Source organism: Hyperolius riggenbachi, chromosome 4 (genome assembly GCF_040937935.1).
Source record: "Hyperolius riggenbachi isolate aHypRig1 chromosome 4, aHypRig1.pri, whole genome shotgun sequence".
In the NCBI taxonomy this organism is placed as follows: Eukaryota; Metazoa; Chordata; class Amphibia; order Anura; family Hyperoliidae; genus Hyperolius; species Hyperolius riggenbachi.
The window spans coordinates 194,413,426-194,439,858 of NC_090649.1; the positions used below are offsets into that span (position 1 = coordinate 194,413,426).

The 26,433-nt window shown below is 41.9% G+C and overlaps 1 protein-coding gene across 1 annotated transcript in view; it reads left to right on the forward strand.

Annotated features, from left to right (window-relative positions):
* Nucleotides 1-26,433, forward strand: part of LOC137571678 (probable cation-transporting ATPase 13A4) — a 144,164-nt gene that overhangs the window by 89,766 nt on the left and 27,965 nt on the right. The window contains exons 15-20 of the mRNA XM_068281179.1: nt 80-166; nt 7,526-7,682; nt 10,257-10,374; nt 17,452-17,576; nt 21,802-21,971; nt 25,605-25,730. Of these exons, the coding sequence (XP_068137280.1) occupies nt 80-166; nt 7,526-7,682; nt 10,257-10,374; nt 17,452-17,576; nt 21,802-21,971; nt 25,605-25,730 (783 nt within the window). The remainder of the gene's footprint in view (nt 1-79; nt 167-7,525; nt 7,683-10,256; nt 10,375-17,451; nt 17,577-21,801; nt 21,972-25,604; nt 25,731-26,433) is intronic.

Below are 26,433 nucleotides of genomic sequence, written 5' to 3' on the forward strand. Positions count from 1 at the left end.
AAATTAAATGATTGTGATGCCTTTTCATTATGGTTTAGGTACTGTATATGTTAATTTGGGCAATATTTCTCTTTACCAGGAACTTGAAAACTATCAAGCAAAAATGGTGGACGATGGACCACAAATTGCTTGCACAATATCAAGACCTGGACCTAAAGCAGCAAAGGCATGTTCATATGTTTTAGCTGAAAAAGAGAAGAAACTATATTTAATTCCTATAACCTGATAACCTGTTAATTAGAGATGGCTCGAACCTCCGAATTTCAGTTCGCGAACCTCGATCTCGAACTTCCCAAAAAGTTTTGTGAACCTGCAAACTTTTCGAACCGCAATAGACTTCAATGGGCAAGCGAACTTGAAAAACTACAAACACTGTTTCTGGCCACAAAAGTGATGGAAAAGATATTTCAAGGGGTCTAACACCTGGAGGGGGGCATGGCGGAGTGAAATACATGCCAAAAGTCCCTGGGAAAATTATGGATTTGATGCACAGCAGGGTTATAATCCCTAAAAGGCAGAAATACATTGCATTGCTAAATTGGAGGTCTAAAGTGCTTGAAAACATCTTGCGTGTATACATGGATCATCAGTTAGTGTAAGTAGTTGTACTGCTTCACACTGACAGACCAAACTCACTGTGTAACGCACCGCAAACAGCTGTTTGTGTAGTGATGGTCGTGCGGGACTGGTGCGCACCATGGCGAGAGTGCAGGCGATGACGGTTTTAAAGCCCATATGACCGGGCTAAGGTAGCTCAATGACAGAACAACTGTCCACAATGAAGCAACAACCTTATTATCTTGGGTCAGGTGTGCCCCCCAACACACTGCTTCATTGTGATACGCAAGCCCCTTCACCGTGGCAAGGTAATGATCACGAAGGGGAATTGACACATGTACATGCTTTTGACACATGTACATGCCTTTTGTTTTGTTGTTGGCAGCTGCAGTGCAGCCAGAAAAATTAGGCTTCTAAACGCACCAGAAAAATTATTATTATGTTTGGTAGCAGCCGCTGCTAGCAGCAGCGGCCATAAAAATTCAGGAATCCACCTGGAATCCTGGACCCTGTTGGTGGTGGTGGAGAAAGCAGTCAAGTGGCCTGCAGGCAGAGATGCTGTGTGGAGACTGACTTAGTCTTGGGGCAGGCAGCAGCGGCCAGCAGGCAGAGATGCTGTGTGGGGACTGACTTAGTCTTGGGGCAGGCAGTCACACGGCATGCCAGGCAGAGATGCTGTGTGTGGGGACTGACTTAGTCTTTGGGCAGGCAGTAGCCCTCCGGGATCCATGCCTCATTCATTTTCATAAAGGTGAGGTACTGAACACTTTTTTGACCTGACTGCTGGTGGTATAATACAAAGTGCAGTCACACAGAGGCAGTGAAAGGTATGCACTGAATGTGCTAGGCCTGGCACAGTACAGCAATTAGCATGGGCCAGCTGTGACAGATAGGGCTGTATATGCAGTGTCAGTGGCAGTCAGTGGCACACACACACACACACACACACACACACACACACACACACACACACACACACACACACAAAACACATCAGAAGAACATTAGCTCTCAAAAGAGCAGTTTTGGGGTGCTTTTCATACAACAAATATCAGCAAGGAGCAAGCTAACAGACCTCCTAACTATCGCTTTCCCTATCTCTCCAATGTCTCTACCTTCTCTCACTAATACAGCAGCACACAGAGTGAGAACATTGCCGACGCTGCTGCCTTTATAAGGGGGGGGGGGGGGGGCTCCAGGAGGGAGTGCAGCCTGCTGGGCTGCCATGTGTCTGCTGACTGTGATGTAGAGGGTCAAAGTTTAGCCCAATGATGTAGTATAGGGGGGCGGGTCGAACTCGCTAAGTGTTTGCGGTTCACCGCAAACTTGAACCAGCTAAGTTCACGCGAACCGTTCGGGCCATCTCTACTGATAATACACCATGCCATCTCTACTGATAATACACCAAATGTAATCAAACTGAGGACATATGATATTACACCTGGCTAAATTATTATTGATTTATGTAGCGCCAGCATCTTCCATGGATGGTGCTGTACAAAAGCATACAGGGTATAACAATACAAAATAAGCAATACAACAGTTAATGCAAAACAAGAGTGGATTACAGCTGATGCAGTGAACAGATTATGTACATATTTTTACACAGGGGTGGGAGGTATGTATACACATTACACATCATTGTGAGACAAAAGGGGAAGAGAGCCCTGGTTAAAAGGCCTTAAAGTCTAAAGGTTTAAGGGATAGGACAAAAGGTAAAGGGCAGCTGTGTATGAGGTGGTAGAAATGGTGGTCAGTGGGGGGATAGTTTGTCAATGTGTGGTTTGAATGATAGACTCGAATCCAGTATTACACCTAGGCAGTGAGCCTGGGGGACAGGTGTTATAGAAGTGCCATCAACAGAAATAGTGATGTCAGGTAAGGGCATTGAATTGTGAGGTGGGAAGATTACCAATTTAGTCTTGTCCATCTTGAGTTTTAGAAAATGGGAGGACATGAAAGAGGTGATTGAATTGAGACAGTCAGGGACATGACCTGTTAAAGCATCCAAGTAAGGTGCTAAAATGTAGATCTGGGTATAATCAGCGTATATGTGATATTGGAAGCCAAATGAACTCATGAGCTGACCAAGACCATATGTGTAGATAGAGAAAAGGAACGGTCCGAGGACTGAGCCTTGGGGAACTCCAACAGTGAGGGGACGTGGAGAGGAGGTGGTGCCGAAGTGAGCGACTCTAAATGTCCTATCTGAGAGGTAGGAGGAAAGCCAGGAGAGAGAAAGACCTTGAATGCCCATAGATGAGAGAATTTTGAGAAGGAGAGGGTGGTCCGCAGGGTCAAAAGCAGAAGAGAGGTCTAGGAGGATAAGAATAGAGTAGAGCTCTTTAGATTAAGCAGTTGTCAGATCATTGGTTACTTTGAGTAGAGCAGTTTTGATTGATTGGTTGTGGCGGAATTCAGATTGGAGGTCATCAAACAGAGAATTAGCAGTGAGGTGATGGACTAAGTCAGTATAGATGTGGCACTCAAGTAGTTCAGAAAAGAAGGAGAGGAGAGAAATCGGGCAGTAGTTGGGCAGGAAAGAAGGGTCAAGACAAGGTTTTTTGAGTATAGACGTTATAAGGGCAGTGAGGATGGAATGATGCCTTTGGTGAGAGAAAGGAGGAAGAGGGAAATTAAGGCAGGTGAGATGGTAGAGGATAACTGAGTAATGAGGTGAGAGGGAATGGGGTTGAGGGTGCATGTAGTGGGACATGATTTAGAGATGAGACAAGAGACAGTGAGTTCAGATAGTGGTAAAAAGATTGTTAGGGAGGATGTAAGGTTTGGGGTAGGTATGGAAAGAGGAGGCTGCTGGTTAAAGTTTGTTCAGATGTTGGTGATTTTATCACTAAAGAAGGAGACAAAGTCCTCGGCTGAGATGAAGGGAGTGGGAAGTGGAGGTGGGGGCTGGAAGAGGTAGTTGAATGTAGCAAAGAGCATTTTAGGGTTGTGGGACTGTGAGATTAGTGAGAAGTATGAATGTTTGGCTGCTGTGAGAGCCTGCCTGACTGTATGTAAAGCATCTTTGTAACTCTGGAAATGCTCAGGCAAGTAATTTTTCTGCCAGCACTGTTCAGCTATCTGGGAGTGGCGTTTCAGTAGTTTGATCTCCATGTTAAACCAGGGTTGTCGAAGGGCCTGGCGTTGGTACTATATATATATATATATATATATATATATATATATATATATATATATATATATATATATATATATACTGCTCTTTCATAATTGCTGTGGAATTATTTGTTTACATTTATAATGTTAAACAATACCTAATTATAAATTGTATAATAGAGATCTGTAGGCCACCGGCAGTATCTTTGGGGTGGTCAGGGCATTCATCAACCCAGATATATAGTCCAAAGCAACAAAACACCACCAGATCTTCAGCCATCATTGATTCATTGAAGAGTTATATCCATTTGTTGCTTTGGTTAGTTTTACAATTACTAGTACCCTGTTGTATTACAAAGTTATTTGGTTTGAAAAAAAGACACATGTCTATCACGTTCAACCATTGCCATTATCTTACAATAAAATGTCTGCAACACTTCAGATGGGTGAGAAATGCTATTCATATCTATAGGGTTGGAGAGGTCCTTGCAATTGTTAGGACAGTAAAGCCCCTCCCACTTAGAGAGCTGACCCCGAGTCAATCCTCAGCCACCAATCACAGTCTTTTTTTTTAGTGAGGGGCAGGATATTCTTCCACTGACTCATGGCCAGCCAATGCACATGGCATTTCAAATGGATTTTAAATGGGCCCAACACCATCAGATCTGCCCTTATTACAGTATCCTTAATTAATGTTCCCTTTATTATTGTGCCCCTATTAGTGTTCAGCTCATTATACTGCCCCCACCAAGTGTCTCCATTATTATAATATTGCTGTTAGTTTCCAGTCTTTGCTATAGTGCCCTAGCTAATTCCTAATCTGTGTCATTCCCTTAACTATAATACATGCAACTATAATATCCACCTTTATACCACCTCTTTTATAGTGCCCTTTATGTATGCTCCCTCCATTACTATACCTTTATTATACTGCATTCAGTTATAGTATACTTATCATATTGTCCCCATTATAACATCCTTAGTTAGTGTTCACAATAGCTGCCTCTGTTCACTATTTCAGTTGTAGTGCCCACATTGGCATATGGAAGGTGTGGGTGTGAGTACACTACCTCTCCTTTATTTCTCTTGTCTCTGAGCATTGTTGTCATTGTACACCAAGTATCTGGGTTAGCATCCTTCAGCAGATTAAGACCGCACAGGGCCCAAAGCAGAGCAATAAATTTAGGGCCCCACTCTATGGCTACCCCATTGAAAGAATGTCCCCCCAGTATAGGTGACCGGATGTGCCTTGAGTATTGGTAGTTGTATGTCCCCCTACTATAGGTAGCCAGATGAACTCCAATATAGGTAGCCAGATGATCCCTTCCCAGTAAAGGTTGGCCGATTACCAACCCCCCCCCCCGTATAGGTAGCCAGATGTTCCCCCAGAAAAGATAGTGAGATGACTCCCCCATTATAGGCTTCCAGATGCTCCCCCAGTATAGGTAGCCAGGTGACCCCTCCACGATAGGTAGCCTGATTACCCCCCACTCCAGTATGGACACCCAGCCTTCAAAACCCAGGATAGGTAGCAAGATGACCCCCCTTTACAGGTAGCCAGATACTCCCCCCCTCCCCCCCAGTGTAGGTAAGCAGATATTTCCACTGTATAGATAGCCGGGTACCCTGTCAGTATAGGTAGCAAGACGTTACCCTCTAGTAGAGCCTAATTCCTCCCACCCAGTGTCTCACTGGTGGGTTACATGATAAGACACCCTAGCTAACACTATGGACAACACACACTAAGAAGCACTGAGGAGAACCTGCACCGATGATGCGGTGTCGGAACCTGGTAGTAGAGATAATAGACACTTTGCTCTTCTCTGTTCACACTCTGTGAATTGCATTTTTTTATGCCGGGCAATGCCAGAACGTGTCAAACGAAATATTTCACTTACGTAAAAATCAATGGAATAGTTGGAGGGCATGTGCAAAAAAGCCATCAAGAATTTTTTTTAAATAAAAATACAAAAAATCTTTATTAATTGCTAATTCAGAACAAACAAAATGTTTTTTGTTTTAAAAACAAAAAAAAAAAAAAAAAACGCACACAGACATTGCTACATGGATCCAGCACTCATCCACTACACTCGCGTCCACATGTAACCACTCCTAACTAAGATCACCTAATGTGATCAGGAATTCCAAATGTCACAGTCAGGCCTATGAGAAGGGAAATAACAGCAAGCAAAAGATGTTAGTCCAGCTCCAGTTACATGACAACCAGCTGCAGCAAGCAGAAACAGTTCAAAGTAGCAGAGTAGCTATGATGTACCGCTCCTGCCCTACCTATTTACGCAACACGCAGCCCGACACACAGGCGTCCGTGTGCGTCATCCGGCCCCCACGGAGAGCCACAGCCAATTGGGAGCCAAAGAAAACAGCATGTGGAATTATCCACATGCATAAAAAAGTTTACAAAACACAGATTGGCTGTAACAGGGGGACATAGATGAGCTCAGCGCTTTCAAATATAAAGTAACATTATATATTCCTAGCATTAAAGGGTACTATAAATATGTTGGATAATAATGAAAAACAGCATATGCCAAAACGCAATGCCATATTTTAATCATATATCAGCATACAATTTTATATATAGAGTTGATAGTTAATCAGAAAATATCCCAAATAGAGCATATGCAGGACATAAAAAAACAAATAAAACTTTTGGTCACCTGTCCATATGAAAGTGCTGAAACAGCACAGTTAATATCACAAATCAAAAATTTTTGTTGCAATGCAGCGATGTTGCCAAGGAAGGACCACGGGGACACACAGCGCCAGAGATGAGGAAGGGGAGTAGGAAGGAAGGTGGAGGGACCCCAATGGGAGCCATCAACAACTTTTTCTTGAGGGTCTATAATATTTAAATTCTAAATGATCAATCAAACTGGCAAAAATGCTGCAAACCCAGCTGTGTCATTAAGATCTGGAGGGTCTGTAGCTTTTTGCTTTTTTTTTAAACAAAAGAGTTTTTATTGGTTAAATTTGTCATGGTATACAGAATACAATTAGATAGCCATGTCTGCCAAGCATATATTAGGGCAGACATTACAGAGGAGCATACGGTAATAGCAAATATCCATCAAAGGCGATTTACAGAAATACAAAATAAAAGTTAGTACAGCACAAAACATGTACAGTAAAAAAACTGTTTACTTTTACATTCCACAATTTAGGATTCAAGTGGTTGTACATGTGATGTGTAATAAAAAGGTTGGAAAGTCCGTACTAAGTAATTAAGGGTTAAGGAGCTCACTTTCACCCTTATGAAAATTTTAGTAACAGTATTAGAGTTCAAGTCCCATCCTTCCACCTGTCCCAGATTAAGTGGAACTGCTTCAAACGGTCTCTGTGTAGGTATACCAGTTTTTTTATAGGGCAAGCCTAGATTGAGTCTTGTCCGCCAGCGTGTAAATGTAGGGGCCGATGCTGCCAACCAGTCAAGAGCAATTTCCTGCCTGGCTGCAAACAATGTTTCGTGAATAAAAGTTTTGGTATTTGGTTGTGTATCTTCATCTGATATTATACTTAACACACATAGATTAGGGTTCATGGTTACTGGACAGCCCATTTTTTCGTGCAGGAAATGTATTACTTGGAGCCAAAAGGCTTGAATTGGGGAGCACTGCCAGATTAAATGGAAGAAGGTAGGTGAGTGGGTCCCACACTTAGGGCAGGTGTCAGATGTGCCTTGCTTATACTGTAATTAGTCTACCGGTGGTAAGATAAGCCTGGTGCAAGATGGGTATGACGTTTATCTTCCATGGTAAGGAATTCAGAATTCTACTGTAACCCCTTAATAAATAGAAACAATACTTATCAAATAAATATTTTTATTTAGGCACCTGTGGAAGGAATCATTATTCTGCACCAGTTTCCCTTCTCCTCCAGTGTGCAGCGCATGTCAGTCCTCACTCAAGTTATTGGAGAGGGTGACCTCAAAGTGTTCATGAAAGGAGCTCCAGAAATGGTTGTTTGTTACTGTAAACGTGAAACAAGTAAGTGTTTCACATTTGATAAAACAGTGGTGAAAAATTATTGTCAACAAAACGTTCTTATTACATTATTCAAAGCATTCTTAGGTAACTGTTATCTTAATCAGAAGGAAAATGTGTCTCTTGTTGCCAAACTCCTAATACCCTGGAAACCAAAATGCAGCAAATAGCACAGTCTTTGTGATGAGAATCTGAGACAACCTTTAATGAAGCAGAAAAAGATGTCTATCACTTCACTTTTTAAGTAGAGATTCCATTTTCAAAGAGAATCTGTCATGCTAAAGACCTGTTTAAAGTTATGTATAGACTTTAAACGTTTGATGGCTAATGCAATCAATTAAATCAATAAACGGTTCAGTTATTAATTTCATATCTTAATAGGCACCCCCATTGTTCTGATGACACTAAAATATGGGTAAGTAACCAATCAGCTAAGGCAGCCTTTTTGACCAAGTGCTGTAAAGGAAAAGCAGTCCCCTGCTTGTCCATTGTGCACCCTTCTCAATAGGGCAGTACCTGAAGTTTGCCCTTTTCTGCTTCTATGAAAAAGTCTGTCCCAAATGTTTTGTTTTGTGACCCAGAGTTTCTATTCACTATTTCAACCAGGGCTGTGGAGTCGGAGTCATGGAGTCGGAGTCGTGGAGTCGGGCAATTTTGGGTGACTGGAGTCGGAGTCGGGAAAAAATGCACCGACTCCGACTCCTAATGAATTTGTAACTGTAATTAAAATAGAAAATATGATAAAATGTTCTATTTCTCAGATAATAGTCATTAAAAATAATGTATATATACAGTATATATACAGTAATAGCTGTGCTTAGTCCACAAAAATGAAATAAACCAATCAAAATTAGTTACTTGTGCTGCTTCAATAAAGCAGTCCCCGTATTTTTAAGGTCAGATATACATATCTGATTGTGACTGTATATATGATGTGTACACAGGAATCTCTTATATATACTAAATAACATCTATGCTGTAAGAATAAAGCCTGATGTGTAGCTGTGTCACTAATAGAGATGGTCAACGAGATGAAAATAATTCTGCATTGATGCTGATTTATGCAAATGTATGCACTCCCTTTGCTGATGAAATCAAATAATTTGATATGTTGTTAAAATTTGGTTTGGTGACTACAAGTTAAAGGGTAACTGAGACGGATGAAAAGTAAAGTTTTATACATACCTGGGGCTTCCTCCAGCCCCCTTCAGGCTAATCAGTCCCTCGCTGTCCTCCACCACCCGGATCTTCTGCTATGAGTCCTGGTAATTCAACCAGTAAGCGATGTCCGGCCGCATGCCGCTCCCACAGCCAGGATCATTCTGCACCTGTGTAGTATGCTCCTGGCGGCGGAGTGTGTGCATGCGCACTACGCCCGACTGGCTCAAGTACCTGGACTCATAGCAGAAGATCCAGGTGGTGGAGGTTGACAACGAGGGACTGATTATCCTGAAGGCGGCTGGAGGAAGCCCCAGGTATGTATAAAACTTTAATTTCATCTGTCTCAGGTTTACTTTGTTACACAGTAGTACTATACTCTACATATGCACTCCCCACAGAGCTGCAGGGAATCCACTGAGAATGCTGTGCACATTGAACACAGAGGTGTTGTCTGTTTACAATCTCCTCATTCCCCTGCAGAGTACCTGCACATCATTCTTACATGTACCTACACTTACATTGCCTAGGGCCTGATAGATGTTCTTTGTTCCGGTTTGTACCTTTCACAAGTACTCTTGCCAAGGACTAGTTTTAGTCTAAAGGGAATAAATATAGTAGTCTACATATCCTTCTCACTTCAGTTGTCTTGTAAAATTCCTAAGCGTTGGCAGTTAAGAGACGAATTTCATGTTGCATACTTTTTTAATCAACAAAATTGTAATATGCAAATTAGAGGAGTCGGAGTCGAGGAGTCGGAGTCGGTGGAATCCTAAACTGAGGAGTCGGAGTCGGTGGATTTTTTGACCGACTCCACAGCCCTGATTTCAACAAAGCTCAGCAGCACGGTCCTCAGTTCTGCTTAATTCTTCTGAAACTGTTTTCGCTTTTCTCATTGAGTATAGCATTTAATTCAGAGAGTATTCACATAGGAACCAAGGTTAGACAGTAAAGGACAGAATGTGGGTACAGTAAACCACAAATGCTGGCACATCAATGAACAATTTAAAAAAGTGTTAAAAAGTTGCAGATAATAACCTTAACATTTTTTTAACAAAGGAGAAGAAAACTTGATATTCCTATTTCTTTGGGAATTTCATAAGGCGCTAGAGATGATCTAATTCAACATGCTTATGTTTAGGTTTATGTCTAATTGTGTGGGTTAGTTATGAATTAATGGAAGTGTGGGGTTACTGTTAGCGTTTGTAATGTGTTACTGCAAGAATTTTCTTAATGTTATGGTTAGTGTAAGGGTTAGGAGTGTAAAGTACTGTTTAGGATTATTTAGGTCTTTATCTATTCACTCCACAGTGAACAATCCCAAATATCTTTTTTTAAGAAGGCAAATTTCTGTTCTGCACTAACATAACAGTTTTATTCCATGGACTCAGTCACATATTTATTTTGTTTGTTATGTAGTTCCAGACAGCTTTTATGAAAAACTTGACTTCTATACAAAGCAAGGCTTTCGTGTAATTGCACTGGCTTATCGACAACTACGGAAAGAGGGACTTCCACCATTATCAGACCTAGGAAGGTAATAACAAATTTTCAGATTTCTTAAATGATCAAAAGTTAAAAAAAAAAAAAGAAACTAGGGTACATTTATTCAATTGAAGCTGAACTCCAGGCAGTCCAATTAATGTTTATCCTAACTGCCAGCATAAGGCTTTCGTGTAATTGCACTGGCTTATCGACAACTACGGAAAGAGGGACTTCCACCATTGTCAGACCTTGGAAGGTAATAACAAATTTTCAGATTTCCTAAATGATCAAAAGTTTAAAAAAAAAGAAAAGAAACTAGGGTACATTTATTCAATTGAAGCTGAACTCCAGGCAGTCCAATTAATGTTTATCCTAACTGCCAACATAAGCTTTTATCCACTGTGATAGAAGTCAAACCATATCAATAATAATCATCTCCAATAACTTTAAATTCTGATGAAATTATATTTTTTATCAGCAACACTTTAAGATACTGGCCCATATGCAATTCACTTTTTCACCTGACTTTTCTCCTAGGACTGACTTTTCTCTCCTACAGCACTTTTCAACTAAAAAAGCACCAAAAAGTGGTGCGAAAGTACTATCAAAATTATTTTGAGTATTTTCTTTCTTTCTGGTGGCTTAAATTGCATTTTATTGACAACAAGTTTAAAAATATCACCTAGGAGAAAACTCAGGAGAAAAAGTTAATTGCATATGGGCCACTGAGTGATTTGTGCACTGACACTACATGGCCATATATGGATAAATACATTTTCCAAATTCAGTCTAAAAAAATGATGATCATTAAAATAGGAGGGGCAAGACCACACTCTCTCAATATTTGATCTTCAATAGAGTGACCAGACGTCCCGGATTGCCCGGGACGCGTCCCGGATTCGGGGTCCGCTGTCCCAGGCTTAATGAGGTCCCGGGAAACGTCCCGCTTTCAGCAGCGGGACGTCCCGGCCTCGGGACTCTGGCCACTTTCTCCTCATGAACTGGCACCGGCGTCTATAGACGCCGTGCCAGTTCATTGCCCGCAGCCCCGCTCCAGCCTCCTCTTCCGGTGTCTGTTCCGACACCGGCAGGTGAGCAGGGCTACAGCAAGATGGCTGCCAAAGCCCTATACTGGAGACTATTTGTGTCTCCAGTACAGGGCTTCAGGCGCCATCTTGCCGTAGCCCTGTCAGCGCGGGACATATGCAGGGGGAAGGTGGTCCCAGGAGGAGCGCGCCAGAGGCCGGTGACTTCTGCCAGGTGAGTAATGCTTTCTTTTCCAGGTGAAATGTTTGCCCGCATTGCGTTTCTTGTATGGTGAAATGTTTGCCCGCATTGCGTTTCTTGTCTGGTGAAATGTTTGCCCGCATTGCACTTCTTTTCTGGTGAAATGTTTGCCCGCATTGCGTTTCTTGTCTGGTGAAATGTTTGCCCGCATTGCGTTTCTTTTCTGGTGAAATGTTTGCCCGCATTGCAATTTCTTTTCTGGTGAAATGTTTGCCCACATTGCGTTTCTTGTCTGGTGAAATGTTTGTACGCATTGCGTTTCTTGTCTGGTGAAATGTTTGCCCGCATTGCGTTTCTTCTCTGGTGAAATGTTTGCCCGCATTGCGTTTCTTTTCTGGTGAAATGTTTGCCCGCATTGCGTTTCTTTTCTGGTGAAATGTTTGCCCGCATTGCATTTCTTTTCTGGTGAAATGTTTGCCCGCATTGCGTTTCTTTTCTGGTGAAATGTTTGCCCGCATTGCGTTAATTTTCTGGTGAAATGTTTGCCCGCATTGCGTTTCTTTTCTGGTGAAATGTTTGCCCGCATTGCGTTAATTTTCTGGTGAAATGTTTGCCCGCATTGCGTTTATTTTCTGGTGAAATGTTTGCCCGCATTGCGTTTATTTTGTACTAACATGTTGCCCGCATTGCGTTTATTTTGTACTGACATGTTTGCCCGCATTGCATTTATTTTATACTGACATGTTTGCCCGCATTGCATTTATTTTATACTGACATGTTGCCCGCATTGCGGTTATTTTGTGCTGACATGTTGCCTATTGCGTTTATTTTCTGGTGTCCGGGGTAACTGTTACTGCATTTATTATTTAATGGTCATATGGCTATGCTGCTGCTTTGTGGTTACGGTATACTATTAGCATCAAACAGTTTCTGCACACCCATGATGCAAAGTCTCATTTGTCCAAATCATGGCGTAAACACTGCTCTCTTATGCCTCGCTGTTACATCATTACGTTAGCTCCGCCCATACAATATCATGGCCACGCCCATTTTTCGCCCCTCCCCAGTCTTCGTCGCTGCGCGCTCCTCAGTCCTCCCCACTTTTCGCCGCCTCCCCCCCCCCCCGCCCCCCTCCCCATCCCAGGTTGGACCCACAAAAATCTGGTCACTCTATCTTCAATCCAAAGTCACGTCTGAGTGAAATTGAGTTTTAACTTGCACAGCTGTTTTCAGGGTAAAATGTGTTTCAATGTATTTAAATAATTACATGCTGTTGGTACATGAAGCTGCCAAATACACTCATTGGCCTAAATGTTAAAACTACATGTATAATATTGTGCAGGTCCTTTTTATGACACCAAAAGACACCTGACCTGACCTGAGACATGAATTCCACAGAACCTCTGATGGTGTTTTATGGTTTCTGGAACTGCAATGCTAGCTTGCAGAAAAAAACTTGTAATAACAAGTAACCTGTCACCCTTGAAGGGGAGCCAACTCTAGAAACCCATCTTAACTTGCAAACCAAAAAAAAGTTAAAATTTTATTTAACTACTTGAGGACTGCAGGGCTAAACCCCCCTAGTGACCAGGCAATTTTTAGCTAAATTGGCCACTGCAGCTTTAAGGCCAAGCTGCAGGGCCGCACAACTCAGCACACAAGTGATCCCCCCCCTTTTCTCCCCACCAACAGAGCTCTCTGTTGGTGGGGTCTGATCGCTCCCCCCATGTTTATTTTTTTTTTAATCAATATTTGTGTTGCTGCTTTTTTTAAAAAAACAAACTGTTGCTTTAAACCCCTTCCCTCCCTCCCTCCCTCCCTCCCTCCCACCCCACAGCCGGCCAATTACGGCGATCGGCTGTCATAGGCTTCTGCCTATGAGAGCCGATCGCTCTCTTGTCCCCCATGGGGACAGCCGTGTCACACGGCTGTCCCCAGTGCAGCGCTGCTGCTCATCGCAGCGCTGCACCTAGTAAATAGACGGCGTAATCGCCGTCTAACAGTCTCCCAAGCGGCAATAGCCGCTCGGAGACTGAAGGCGGGGCGGAGCTCCGCCCTCCGAGCATGAGATGCGCGCGCACCATGCGCGCGATCTCATGCAAAACAGAGCCCCAGGACTTTACGCCAATTGGCGTTAGGCGGTCCTGGGGCTGCCGCCGCGGCCACGCCTACTGGCGTGACGCGGGCGGCAGAAGGTTAAACATGAAGTATAGCAACCACATACAATTTCCTCATCCCAGGGATAAGGAAATTATATGTGGTTGCTATAATTCGTGCTTAAATAAAGTTACATTTGTTTAAGAAGACAACTCTGTTTTTTTGGTTTGCAACTGGAATGCTAGCAACAGTATTCTTTAAAGGGAACCCAAGGTGAGAGACATATGGAGGTGGACATATTTATTTACTTTTAAACAATACACCATCCCTGGTCGTCCCGCAGATCCATTGGCACTTATACTATTAGCCATACACCATCACAAGCATGCAGGTCAGATGTCTCTGACTCAAATCTCACTGCACTACATGAATGCTTGTTTCTGGTGTGTAATTTGGACACTACAGACCAGAAAGATGAGCAGGACTGCCAGGCAACTGGTGTTGTTAAAAAGAAAATAAATATGACAGCCTCCATATGTCTCTCACCTCAGATTCCTTTTAAGGTTTATATGATGCAAGATGAAGTCTCCATGGGTCAGACATGTGTTTCCAGCACAGGATCTAAAAAACATGATCCATCAGACGAGGCAGGCTATTTGTCCATTGCTCGATGGTGCAGTTCTGGGGCTCAAATACTTAAATAATATTTTAGGTGCTTTCATTGGTAGATAGGGTCCGCTGGAGGCAGTCTGACTCATCTGCACAGCTACACAGATCCATATGCAGAAAGCTGTGGTGCAACATACAGGGGCGTACCTAGACTTAATAGGGTCCCTCTGCCAAAATCATAGCCTGGGGCCCCCTTTGTCCCCAAACCCCACGTGATTGAGACCCGCCAACATATGTTCTAATGCTTTTTCTCATGGCCAGCGGTAAGTTTTTCAGAAAATACTTAAATACAGTAGCTCTTCTGTGAGATTGGACCAGACAAAATAGTCTTTTTTGTCTCGATGTTCATTAAAGAGACTTAACCCTCCTGGCGGTATAAAAAAATCCGCCAGGAGGGAGCGCAGCGTTTTTTTTTTAAATTTGTTTTTTCCTATATCATGTACTCGCTACATGATAGCCGCTGCTCAGCGGCATCCCCCCGCCCTCTTCGATCGCCTTCGGCGATCTCCGATCAGGAAATCCCGTTCAGAGAACGGGATTTCCTGGAGGGCTTCCCGTCGGGACGTCATTGGGAGTCCCGGGCCGCCCCTCGGCGCTGCCTGGCACTGATTGGCCAGGCAGCGCACGGGGTCTGGGGGGGGGTGCGGCGCGACGGATAGCGGCGATCGTGCGCGGGGCGGCGGCGATCAGTGTGCTGGCGCAGCTAGCAAAGTGCTAGCTGCACCCAGCAAAAAAACAAAATAAACAAATCGGCCCAGCAGGGCCTGAGCGGCACCCTCCGGCGGCTTACCCCGAACTACGTTCAGGGTTACCGCCAAGGAGGTTAAAGGAATACTTAAGTCTGATAAAAAAAATGACTTTTACTCACCCGGGGCTCCCCTCAGCCCCCTGCAGCTGAACGGAGCCCTCGCCGTGTCCCTCCGATGCGCCTGGACTTGCTGGTGGCCACTTCCGGTTTGGCCGTCACCGGCCGACAGGCTGATTACCCGCGTTCCCGGCCGCAATAGCATTATAGAGGGCGCTATTGCGGCCGGGAACGCGGGTAATTATCCGCGTTCCCAGCCTGTCGGCTGGTGACGGCCGAACCGGAAGTGGCCGCCGGCGAGTCCAGGTGCATCGGAGGGACACGGTGAGGGCTCCGTTCAGCTACAGTGGGCTCAGGGGAGCCCCGGGTGAGCAAAAGTCATTTTTTTAGCAGACTTAAGTATTCCTTTAAGCAGTAATTACCTCATGCCCATTTAAGTGGTTCAATACCTCCACAAAGTCTGCTGCTTTGAAAATGTTCTAGTCTAAACATCACAATTTATTTACAAGATCACTCAAATCCTTACACATTATTTTACTGCCTTCAGTACATTATATTCAAAGTTTGGCTTTTTTTCGCTTGCTGTCTATTATAACACACCCCCTGCCTTTATAACAAGATAATTTATGTTGCTCAGTTTATTCTTTTTTGATTTTAATATGGTGGCTGATCACAAATACAGGTTCTTTTTGTACTGAAGTTCTACACAACAGTTGTTATTTACTGTTGCAGATCTCCCTCTAGTGGCTAATGTTAAAATGTAACTTTTTAATATAATTTAAAATGTGCTAAATGGTGGAATATGGAGGCTATCATTTTTTTCCCTTGTGAAAAATTCCTATTGTAGAACAATCCCAATAAATTCTGAGCCACACCTCTGAAACAAGTGTGCAGGAAGTGACCCTTTCACACTGGCACAGAGTGATGGGTCATTTTACCACATCTCACCGGCCGCTATGTTAATTAAAGTGCACGGGTGCTTTCATACAGCATGCAGTGTGGTGTGTCGGCAGTCGCCGATCTACGGCGAGCACATACCAACATTACTGCGCAGTGGACCCGAAGTCATGTAAGTCTATGACAATGCAGGGTTTGCCAAAATGTTGGCGTTGCGTGCATGCGTGGAAGTGTATTTTTACAACACACTTCCATGCACTTTCATATCTCCAAAATAGAAGTGGATTACCGCATACTAGGTGAATCTGCATACTGGCTCTAAATTAGTGATTCCAAATTATGACAGACTGAGAATCAGTGTAAAAGGGATATTACACTAAGCAGTAATATTTTCAAAATGAAATTAGCAATGGCAACGTCTATATTCCTCTTGCCTTCCACCTTTGAAACTGAAATCAGACCAGGGTAATCGTGCTATACTACAATATGGTGTAATTGCCTTCTTAAAACAGAAGGAAATTTGCAATAATTCAGTTATAAGTGAACATTTGTGGCTACCCACAATGCACTACTACTAAATATGCAAATTATCCCTTTTACTACAATATGAAATAGCATTACGCATACATGGTAATATCATTTGCATTTCATATATTTTAGATGGATTTTTCTGTTAATTCTTTTAGGAATTTGACCATTTCAATCTTTTCACAAATAATAATATAGAAATATATACACAGACTTTGAAACAAGAGATGTTTGACAGCAGTATTTACTTCACAGCAAATCTGACTTTAATGCATTTTCTCTGCCTCTTCTTTTTTAGGTTTGATAGGATAAAAAGAAGCCCTACACAGTACAATCTTTATCTTATAGATTTGATTTAAATTTGATAAAACATGTAGGATTGCAGAAGCTGAGCATAGGTGTTAAGTAGTACAAAGCTAGTGTTATGGCCAATCAAATGTTATACTTTCCATATCCCCTGAACAAGTATTTATCGTTTACTTATTTGGGTAAACTTACATTAACCACTTCAGTACCAGCAGTCTTTGGCCCCTTAAGGACCAGAGACCACTGGTGTAAAAAACAAGGTCTACAGACATCATGCCGCATGGATTCGTCCCTACCGCCAAGTGCACGACTCTCCCAACGCTGAAGCTGCTATAACAGCACATCTCTGTGAGCAGGTTAGGAGGCTCCTGACCATGTGATTGATGTGAGCCAATCAGATGAAGGCCCCCGAGAACACACAAACTCCTTGCAGATAGTGCCCTGGTTTGTATTTGAACTGGGGACCAAGCTCTGCAAGGCAACAGTGCTATCCACTATGCCTGTGGCTTTGATGTTATGTCTAAATAGCATTGGATTGATTTAATAATTCATGTATTCAAGCTGCATTCAAAACTTTAATGATTACTTTGTATATAATAGGGAAATAGTGGAACGCGACCTCACATTTTTAGGGTTACTGATCCTAGAAAATCGTCTGAAACCCGAGACCAGCTCTGTACTAAAGGAGCTACAGGAAGCCAACATAAGAACAGTTATGGTCACAGGTAAAGCTTTAATTTGGACTTTATATACTTGAAATAATAAACTGTAATTCAAGAGTAAAAATAAGTTTGGATGATTCTGCATGACTGTAAGCTGTGAAGTCAGCAATTTCAGTGTGAGAGGCTAGTATTTCAGGGCAGTTGGGGTATTGATTGGGGGGGATGGTGATTGAAAAAGCACAGTGCCCAATTTACTACTATCTGATTGGACAGCAGGAACCTGTCAGACATGATGTGTGACTGCCAGTTGTTCATCAATTAATGACAAAACCTCCAATATGGATTTGCTTGGGGGTGCGTACACATATGCAATTTTGATTTGCTAATGACTGACAAATTTTACCACTTGTATGAGGTCTAACACATTTTGAATACTATGAATTAATTGTATAGGTAAGCTCTCATACTACACTGAAGTAGTAAAATTGTGCTAGATTCTCCCCACCACCTGCCTTGAATGAGAACCATTATACGTGTGTACGCAGCTATAGTCACAAGCTACTTGCACTGACCCATCAAATTAAAACCTTGGATATTGGTTAATTAACCAGTTGCAAACCAATCAGTCCCCAGCTACTTGTTTAATTGACTCATATTCAGTGAGTGGAAATTTGACTAATAATAAAGCATAGCTGGAAATTAAGCATAGCTGGCAACACTCATGACATCTTCACAAATGAACACCTTTATTCACAGATGAGCACCTTTATTCAATATTTGTTCTATCATACTGTATATTGCTTTGTTTGCACCAATTTTGCAGCAATAAATCAGCACCAGTTATGCTGTTCATTTTTTTCTTGCCAGCCGCTAAAAATTGCAAAGATTTTTTCAGGAAAGTATGGGGAGATCAACAACTTACTTTTTGATGCAGATTACAGCTTAGTGCTAGGGTTAGTATTGGACATACTGTATGAAGTTTATGGCCCTTATGCAATTCACTTTTTCTCCAAAGCTTTATCCTATTAGATAATTTTTAAAATAACTTTTTAACACTCTTCAATTGAAAACGTACCAAAAAGTATGTGAAAAAGTACTATCAAAATTATTCAGAGTATTTCCTTGCTTGCTGATGACTTAAAGCGGATCCGAGATGAAAAACTAACTATAACAAGTAACTTGTCTATATATCTTATCTAAAGTTTAGATAGTTTACACAGCAAATCTAGCTACAAACAGCTTTAAATAGAATATGATTGATTATTCCTGTGATGCAATGACAGCAGCCATGTTGTTTGTAATCATTGCACAGAGGCAGGCTTATACGCATCTTGAGCAAAAAAAAAAACTAATCCCCCTCTTCCTCCCTCCTCCCCTCTGCTTCTGAAATCTCTGGCTAGTAATACCTCCCCCTCCTCCTGCCCAGACTGAGCTCCCATGAGCCCTTGCTACTGTCTGAAAGTGCCTTGGCTTTCTGAAAACCTGTGGGCGTGGCTTCTTTAGTTTATAGGGAATTCGAGTATTAAAACAAAAACAAAAAAGTATTTGGCTTGAGGAATGTCCTATAAACAATAGGAAAGGAACACAATTATGCAATGAGTAAAAGTTCATCTCGGATCCACTTTAAGGGTATCAGAGACAAGTGACATGATGAGATAGACATGTGTATATACAGGGGCAAGCTTACAGACACCTATGCAGTGCTCCTTTTCTTTTTTTACCTGCCTAAAGGAGCAGGGGCGCCGCGAGGCATAAAGCGAACCAAGCGGTCGCTTGGGGCCTCACAATCTTAGGGGCCTCGGCGGCTCCGTGACGTCGGCGTGACGTCACTTTTTCCCCGCAGCCCCGCCGGGCTGGCAGAGCAGAGCAGGGCTACAGGAAGATGGCCGCCGCCGAAGCCCTGCTCTGGAGACTATGTCTCCAGTACAGGGCTTCGGGTGGCCATCTTCCCGACCCGTAGCCCTGCATGAATCAGCGCGGGAGATTGGAGGAGGAAGCCAGGGAGGGAGCTCCGTGGGAACTGCGCGCCTGAGAAGCCGGCCGGGAGAGGAGACCAGGGAGAGAAGACTTCTGCCAGTGCCAGCCTGCCAGGTGAGTAAATTCTTTTCTTTTTGCAGCCGCAGCCCTAATTGCGAATTTGCGATTGATTTCTGCTGAACTGTGCTCTAATTGCATTTGATATCTGCTGAAAATGTGGCCCTAATTGCGATTGATTTCTGCTGAACTGTGCCCTAATTGCGTTTGATATCTGCTGAAAATGTGGCCCTAATTGCGATTGATTTCTGCTGAACTGTGCCCTAATTGCGTTTGATATCTGCTGAAAATGTGGCCCTAATTGCGATTGATTTCTGCTGAACTGTGCCCTAAATGCGTTTGATATCTGCTGAAAATGTGGCCCTAATTGCGATTGATTTCTGCTGAACTGTGCCCTAAATGCGTTTGATATCTGCTGAAAATGTGGCCCTAATTGCGATTGATTTCTGCTGAACTGTGCCCTAAATGCGTTTGATATCTGCTGAAAATGTGGCCCTAATTGCGATTGATTTCTGCTGAACTGTGCCCTAAATGCGTTTGATATCTGCTGAAAATGTGGCCCTAATTGCGATTGATTTCTGCTGAACTGTGCCCTAAATGCGTTTGATATCTGCTGAAAATGTGGCCCTAATTGCGATTGATTTCTGCTGAACTGTGCCCTAAATGCGTTTGATATCTGCTGAAAATGTGGCCCTAATTGCGATTGATTTCTGCTGAACTGTGCCCTAAATGCGTTTGATATCTGCTGAAAATGTGGCCCTAATTGCGATTGATTTCTGCTGAACTGTGCCCTAAATGCGTTTGATATCTGCTGAAAATGTGGCCCTAATTGCGATTGATTTCTGCTGAACTGTGCCCTAAATGCGTTTGATATCTGCTGAAAATGTGGCCCTAATTGCGATTGATTTCTGCTGAACTGTGCCCTAATTGCGTTTGATATCTGCTGAAAATGTGGCCCTAATTGCGATTGATTTCTGCTGAACTGTGCCCTAAATGCGTTTGATATCTGCTGAAAATGTGGCCCTAATTGCGATTGATTTCTGCTGAACTGTGCCCTAAATGCGTTTGATATCTGCTGAAAATGTGGCCCTAATTGCGATTGATTTCTGCTGAACTGTGCCCTAATTGCGTTTGATATCTGCTGAAAATGTGGCCCTAATTGCGATTGATTTCTGCTGAACTGTGCCCTAAATGCGTTTGATTTCTGCTGAAAATGTGCCCTAATTGCGTTTGATTTCAGCTGAAAATGTGCCCTAATTGCGTTTGATTTCTGCTGAAAATGTGCCCTAATTGCGTTTGATTTCTGCTGAAATGTGGCCCAAATTGCGTTTTTATTTTCTGGTGTCTGGGGTAACTGTTGCTGCATTTATTATTTAATGGTCATAGTTGGCTATATTTGCTGTGCTACGGTTAAGCTTCGCCCATACAATGTCATGGCCGCGCCAATCTTTCGGCACGCTACGCGCGCCTCAATCACCCCAACATCCATTTTTTCCCCGCAAACAGCCCCGCCCCAATCCGCCCTCCTGCTCCACCCACATGTCATGGCCACGCCCACTTATGCGGGATAGCCACACCCATTTTTCGCCGCGGCGCGCGAAGCGCGCCGCAGGATAGGGCCTCTTGCTACAGTCCGCTTGGGGCCACAAAAACCTTAGCTGCACCCCTGTAAAGGAGTAATATTCAGCTATGCAACTGACAGTTTTTCTCCATTCAGGACACAGCCAGGCTCCCTGATAACAAAATATAGCTATAAAACACTTTCCTAAGCAGATAACAGGGCTTCCAACTGCAATGGGAAAGATAAAAAGGTCAGTAGTTCATGTATTCACATATTCATGTATGTACTCTTGAGATGATTGAGCAGAGAGTATAAAACAGCAAGTCTGCTTTGTAAATGTTTTTGGTTAAAATAAAACTATGTCTAAAAAAAAAGTCATTTTTAGGAGTGGGAGGATAGATCCAATTGTTTATCTCATCAGTTTATTTTCATCCCGGGATCACTTTAAGAGGCATTTTATTGGTAAGGTGGGAAAATATCACCCAGGATAAAAATTTGGTGAAAAAGTGAATTTAATATGGGCCAATGTGCTTAATAACTCATAAAACACAAACAGTTAGTAAATTAAATGTGGTACCAATGAAATTGCAGCAACTCTATTGAATACAGAATATTTAAATGTGTTAGTGGTATCAACACTATGATTGTATCTATCCTTGTATTAACATATTTGCCTATGTTTCTCCGGGCTAGGTGATAACCTTCAGACTGCTGTGACAGTTGGGAAAAATTCAGGCATGATACCTGACAACAGTGATATTATCCTGTTGGAAGCATGTGAACCAGAGAAAGATTTGCCTGCTTCACTTTCCTGGAAATCTATGTGTGACTACCAGGTCAATGGAAACCCACCAAAACCAACAGTATGTTATGTGTTTTTAAATACTGTATAGCAAATGAAAGAATTGAAAGTTGCAAGTGCAACATATTGCATTAAGCCAAATGCTGTTTTAAATAATAAAACGTATTTAACCAGTTCCTGCAAACTGCATATGTGCATAGATTTTGCAGCCTGTTGCCACAAAAGGACACATCCTGTTGATCAGCAGCAGCTGCTCCCTTGCCTGCGCGCTCCAGTGGCAGTGATTGGTGAATGGAAATGGAAGTGAATAATTGAACAATCATGGCTTTAGCCAGAAGCCAGTGATCATTTGTTAAAATAAATATACAAACACGTCCTGTGAACTTGTTCTAAGTACACAGGATAAAGTGTGTGGGAACATCTAGTGGTTACAAATAAAATTAAAACATTAAAAACACACTATTTACATTACAACAATTACATTAAAATGACATTAACCCCTTCTTCCCCCACCCCAATGTTATCAAAATTAAACACGGCGTTTAAATATATATGTGTATAAATAGTTACCTTTGGGGGTCTTTTTTAACCACTTCAGCCTTCAGTCGTTTTCACTTTATGCATCCGAGCAATTTTCACCTCCCATTCATTAGCCTATAACTTTATCACTACTTATCACAATGAACTGATCTATATCTTGTTTTTTCCGCCACCAATTAGGCTTTCTTTGGGGGGTACATTTTGCTAAGAGCCACTTTACTGTAAATGCATTTTAACAGGAAGAATAAGAAAAAAACTGAAAAAATTCATTATTTCTTAAGTTTCAGCCATTATAGTTTTAAAATAATACATGCCTCCATAATTAAAACTCATGTATTGTATTTGCCCATATGTCCCGGTTATTACACCGTTAAAATTATGTCCCTATCACAATGTATGGCGACAATATTTTATTTGGAAATAAACGTGCATTTTTTTCCGTTTTGCATCTATCACTATTTACAAGTTTAAAATACAAAAAAAAAATTAGAAGTATTTCATCTTTACATTGATATTTAAAAAGTTTAGACCCTTAGGTAAATATTTACATGTTTTTTTTTTATTGTAATGTTTTTTTTGTTTTTTTTTTTGTATTAAACATTTTATTTGGGTATTTTTGGGAGGGTGGGATGTAAGCCATAGTTTTATAATGTAAATGTGTCTTGAGTTTTATTTTTTTCACTTTTAGTTGTAGTTTTACTTTTTGGCTACAAGATGGCAGCCATGAGTTTGTTTACATGACGTCACTCTAAGCGTAACATACGCTTAGAGCGACGTATGGGGGACGTTACAGCCAGAAAAAGCGCAGCTTCCGAGAGAAGCTGTCGCTTCTTCAGCGTGGGAGAGGAATCAGTGATCGGGCACCATAGCCCGATTCACTGATTGCCAGGCTAACGAACCGCGGCCGGGCGCGCGTGTGCACGCGCGCGATCAGCCGCAGGAGCGCGCGGACGCGCACATGGCCTCCTAAGCGTAGCTACTACGTCCAGGAGGCCAAAGTAGTTAATATGTATGTCTTGAGGGTATATTATTGTTATTTTTTGCAACAAAAGGCTTGTAATTTTTAATAGGGTACAGTGACCACAGTAACCCCCCCCCCCCCCCTCCAAATATACCTTTATTTCCAAGTAATATATTGTTGACATACATTTTACTAGGAACATAATTTAAATGTTGTGATAGCCAGGTCATATGGGCAAATAAATTGTGCAGGATTTATCTACAGTAGCATTGTTTATTTCAAAACTATAGCGGATGGAATTTGAGAAATTGTTTTTTTACTCTTGTTTTTCCCTCTAGCATACAAAGAAAATAAAGTAATTACTGAAAACAAGTATCACCCACAAAAAGCCTAATTTGTGGCCAAAAAAATCAAAGTATAAATCATTTAGTTGTGATAAGTAGTGATAAAGTTATTGCCAAATGAATGGGAGGAGTGCTGAAAGGTGAAAATGGAAGAGTAAAACAGCCTGTGTCATGAAATGGTTAAAATGATCCTATTACTCACTGATGGTGTTGAAATGACCTTTTTCTTACAAGCCTTCGATATTACAAACATAGTCATTTTTGCATTTACTTTTTACTATAATAACCTGGTTTTTACTTTGGCTAAAATTAGAAAACAAATAATGTATACATCTGAGGATGAGCAGGCAAAAGCAAAATTCAGTTTCACCTAGGGTTAAAGAAAGACTAAGAGTTATTTGATGTGGACTGCGGCTGTGGGGGTTAACTCAACTTGATCGCTGCTGCTGGTATTCCCTTATACTTCCTCCTTTTGCTTCCATAGTCTGGCTCTGTCATGGGCACACCTGCATCCATATAATTGTGCAATAAATAGATGGTTTTGACAATACTGCAGTAGGCGTGCTATACCTTAGTCTTTTGAAATGTGTTGTCTTCTATGGAGTTGCACCAATGCAGATTGCCTGGTATGAAAGACTTCACTTGATATTTGTCATGATCGCTTCTACAGCATGTACTGCTGGCTGCAGAGTTGCTGCAGCCAAGTAGTTCTGATTCCTTCACATGCATATGCTAGCATAGCATTGCTTGTGATAGTCTGTCAGCTAGGGAATGGTGGTCAAGCCAGCCTGCTTGTGACTGATTACCATTCACCTGTGTGGAGATTTGCATCTCTGTTTTCATTGGATGACTTCAGTATAAAGGTTTGCTTCTTGCAGGCGTGCCCCGCCCATCATAGTTTGTCAGTCTAGGCTGATACTGGGTCTCTGAACACTGTGAAATATAGTTCCTTGTACTGTTACTTTCTAGTTTAGTTCTTGTGGCGTTACGTTATACATTTCCCACGGGGACATATATACGTACTCCTTCTAGTTAGTATAGAGTTGTAGTATTGTATTGCCTAGCTTAGTTGCTGCATTGCTTCAGATCTAGCTAGTCATCCTGATTTATGTTATATATTGGTTCATTGCCAATATATACATATTCTAGTCAGCGTTTGTTATTTTTGCTAGTCTTGCGTCATATATTGGTTCATTGCCAATATATACGCATACTAGCGTGTTTGTTGTTTTTTATATTGCGTTCGCGGATTACTGTATCACATTGATAGCTGTAATTATAATTCTTGTGATACTCTGGTGTGATTTATCTGTGCTCTTGTACTCTGCCTTGTGGGTTGCGCCAATCTCCTGCGCAGGAGCGGCGAATTCTCCCAGTCCTGTCCTTGTGAAGTAAGCCATTGCTGCGGTCGCGATTGGCTGCTTCATTCCAGTCCTGTCCTTGCGAGGTAGACATTGCTGTGGTTGCTGTTGGCTACCTCACTCCAGTCTGTCTTGTATTCGCCTGAATGTTTGCTATCGCAAAAGTAGCGCAACATCGCACTGCGCTGCCATTGCGTAGTATCAGAAGCCCAGAGCTGCAGTCGCTCTGGGCAGCCTGTGTAGGCTCTTCCATTATCCTGCTCTTAGCTTTATTGTGCTGGGTGGTCAGACAGTGTGCCCCCCCAGCATTACAATATTCATGCACAAGTAGTGACCCGATGTTCACAAATAATACATTCCAGTAAATGCTCAGCTTTAGTTTTGCTCCACTTATGTTTTCCACAAGCTTATCCTAAAATACATCTCTGTTATGACCATATGACATATTAACTTAAGGAGCTGATACACTTTGCTGTTAAATGTTTCAGGAATTACATATACACATGGATGGTGGATGGATTAATAACCCCACTACTTTGGGACAATTTCACTTTGCCTTGACTGGAAAGTCTTATCAGATCATAAGTCAATATTTTAACAGCTTGCTACCAAAAGTAAGTATTGTAGACTGCAATCTTATATGTATGTATTTGCTTCATATTGCTTTTCTGCTTCAATTAAAAGTGGCCCTAAAGTGACCTGTAAAATGATAAGATGGACATTTGTATGTACATTAACAATGCTACTAATAGTAGTCTATGTTCTTTTTTTAATTGTAAAGTTTAATCATGCAGGTCTACAAATGACAATTTGCCTGCAGTAACTCTCACGGATAACTAATTTCAGGTAACATATAAAAAGTTCAGTAGGCCAAGATTTCCCTATATGGGAGACAAAAAAAAATAAAAAACCTACTGCCATGCAACTGAGATATTCAAGACTTCAAACCTGGATTTTTAACCTTTAAATCCAAAGTAAGCTTATGGGATTCCAGAAAAAAAAAACATTTTAAATTAAGCCAATGATGTAACTGTTTATCTCATCAATTTATTTTCACTTCAGGGTCATTTTATGTTTCAGAAGGTAATTGATATAACCAATAAGTAAGTAGATAAAAGGCAAGACACGGCAGCTAGCCATATAAATAAATTATAATATTTAGGAATGATAGCAGAACTAAACCTGGACAAAACGGAATTTATGTTCTTCCCACCCCGGCCATCCCTGACCCTCCCAGAGGTGCATTTCACTGTCAACCACACTACCATTTGCCCTACCCCTTAAGTGTGGATGTCACCCTGGTCTCCTCACTCTGCT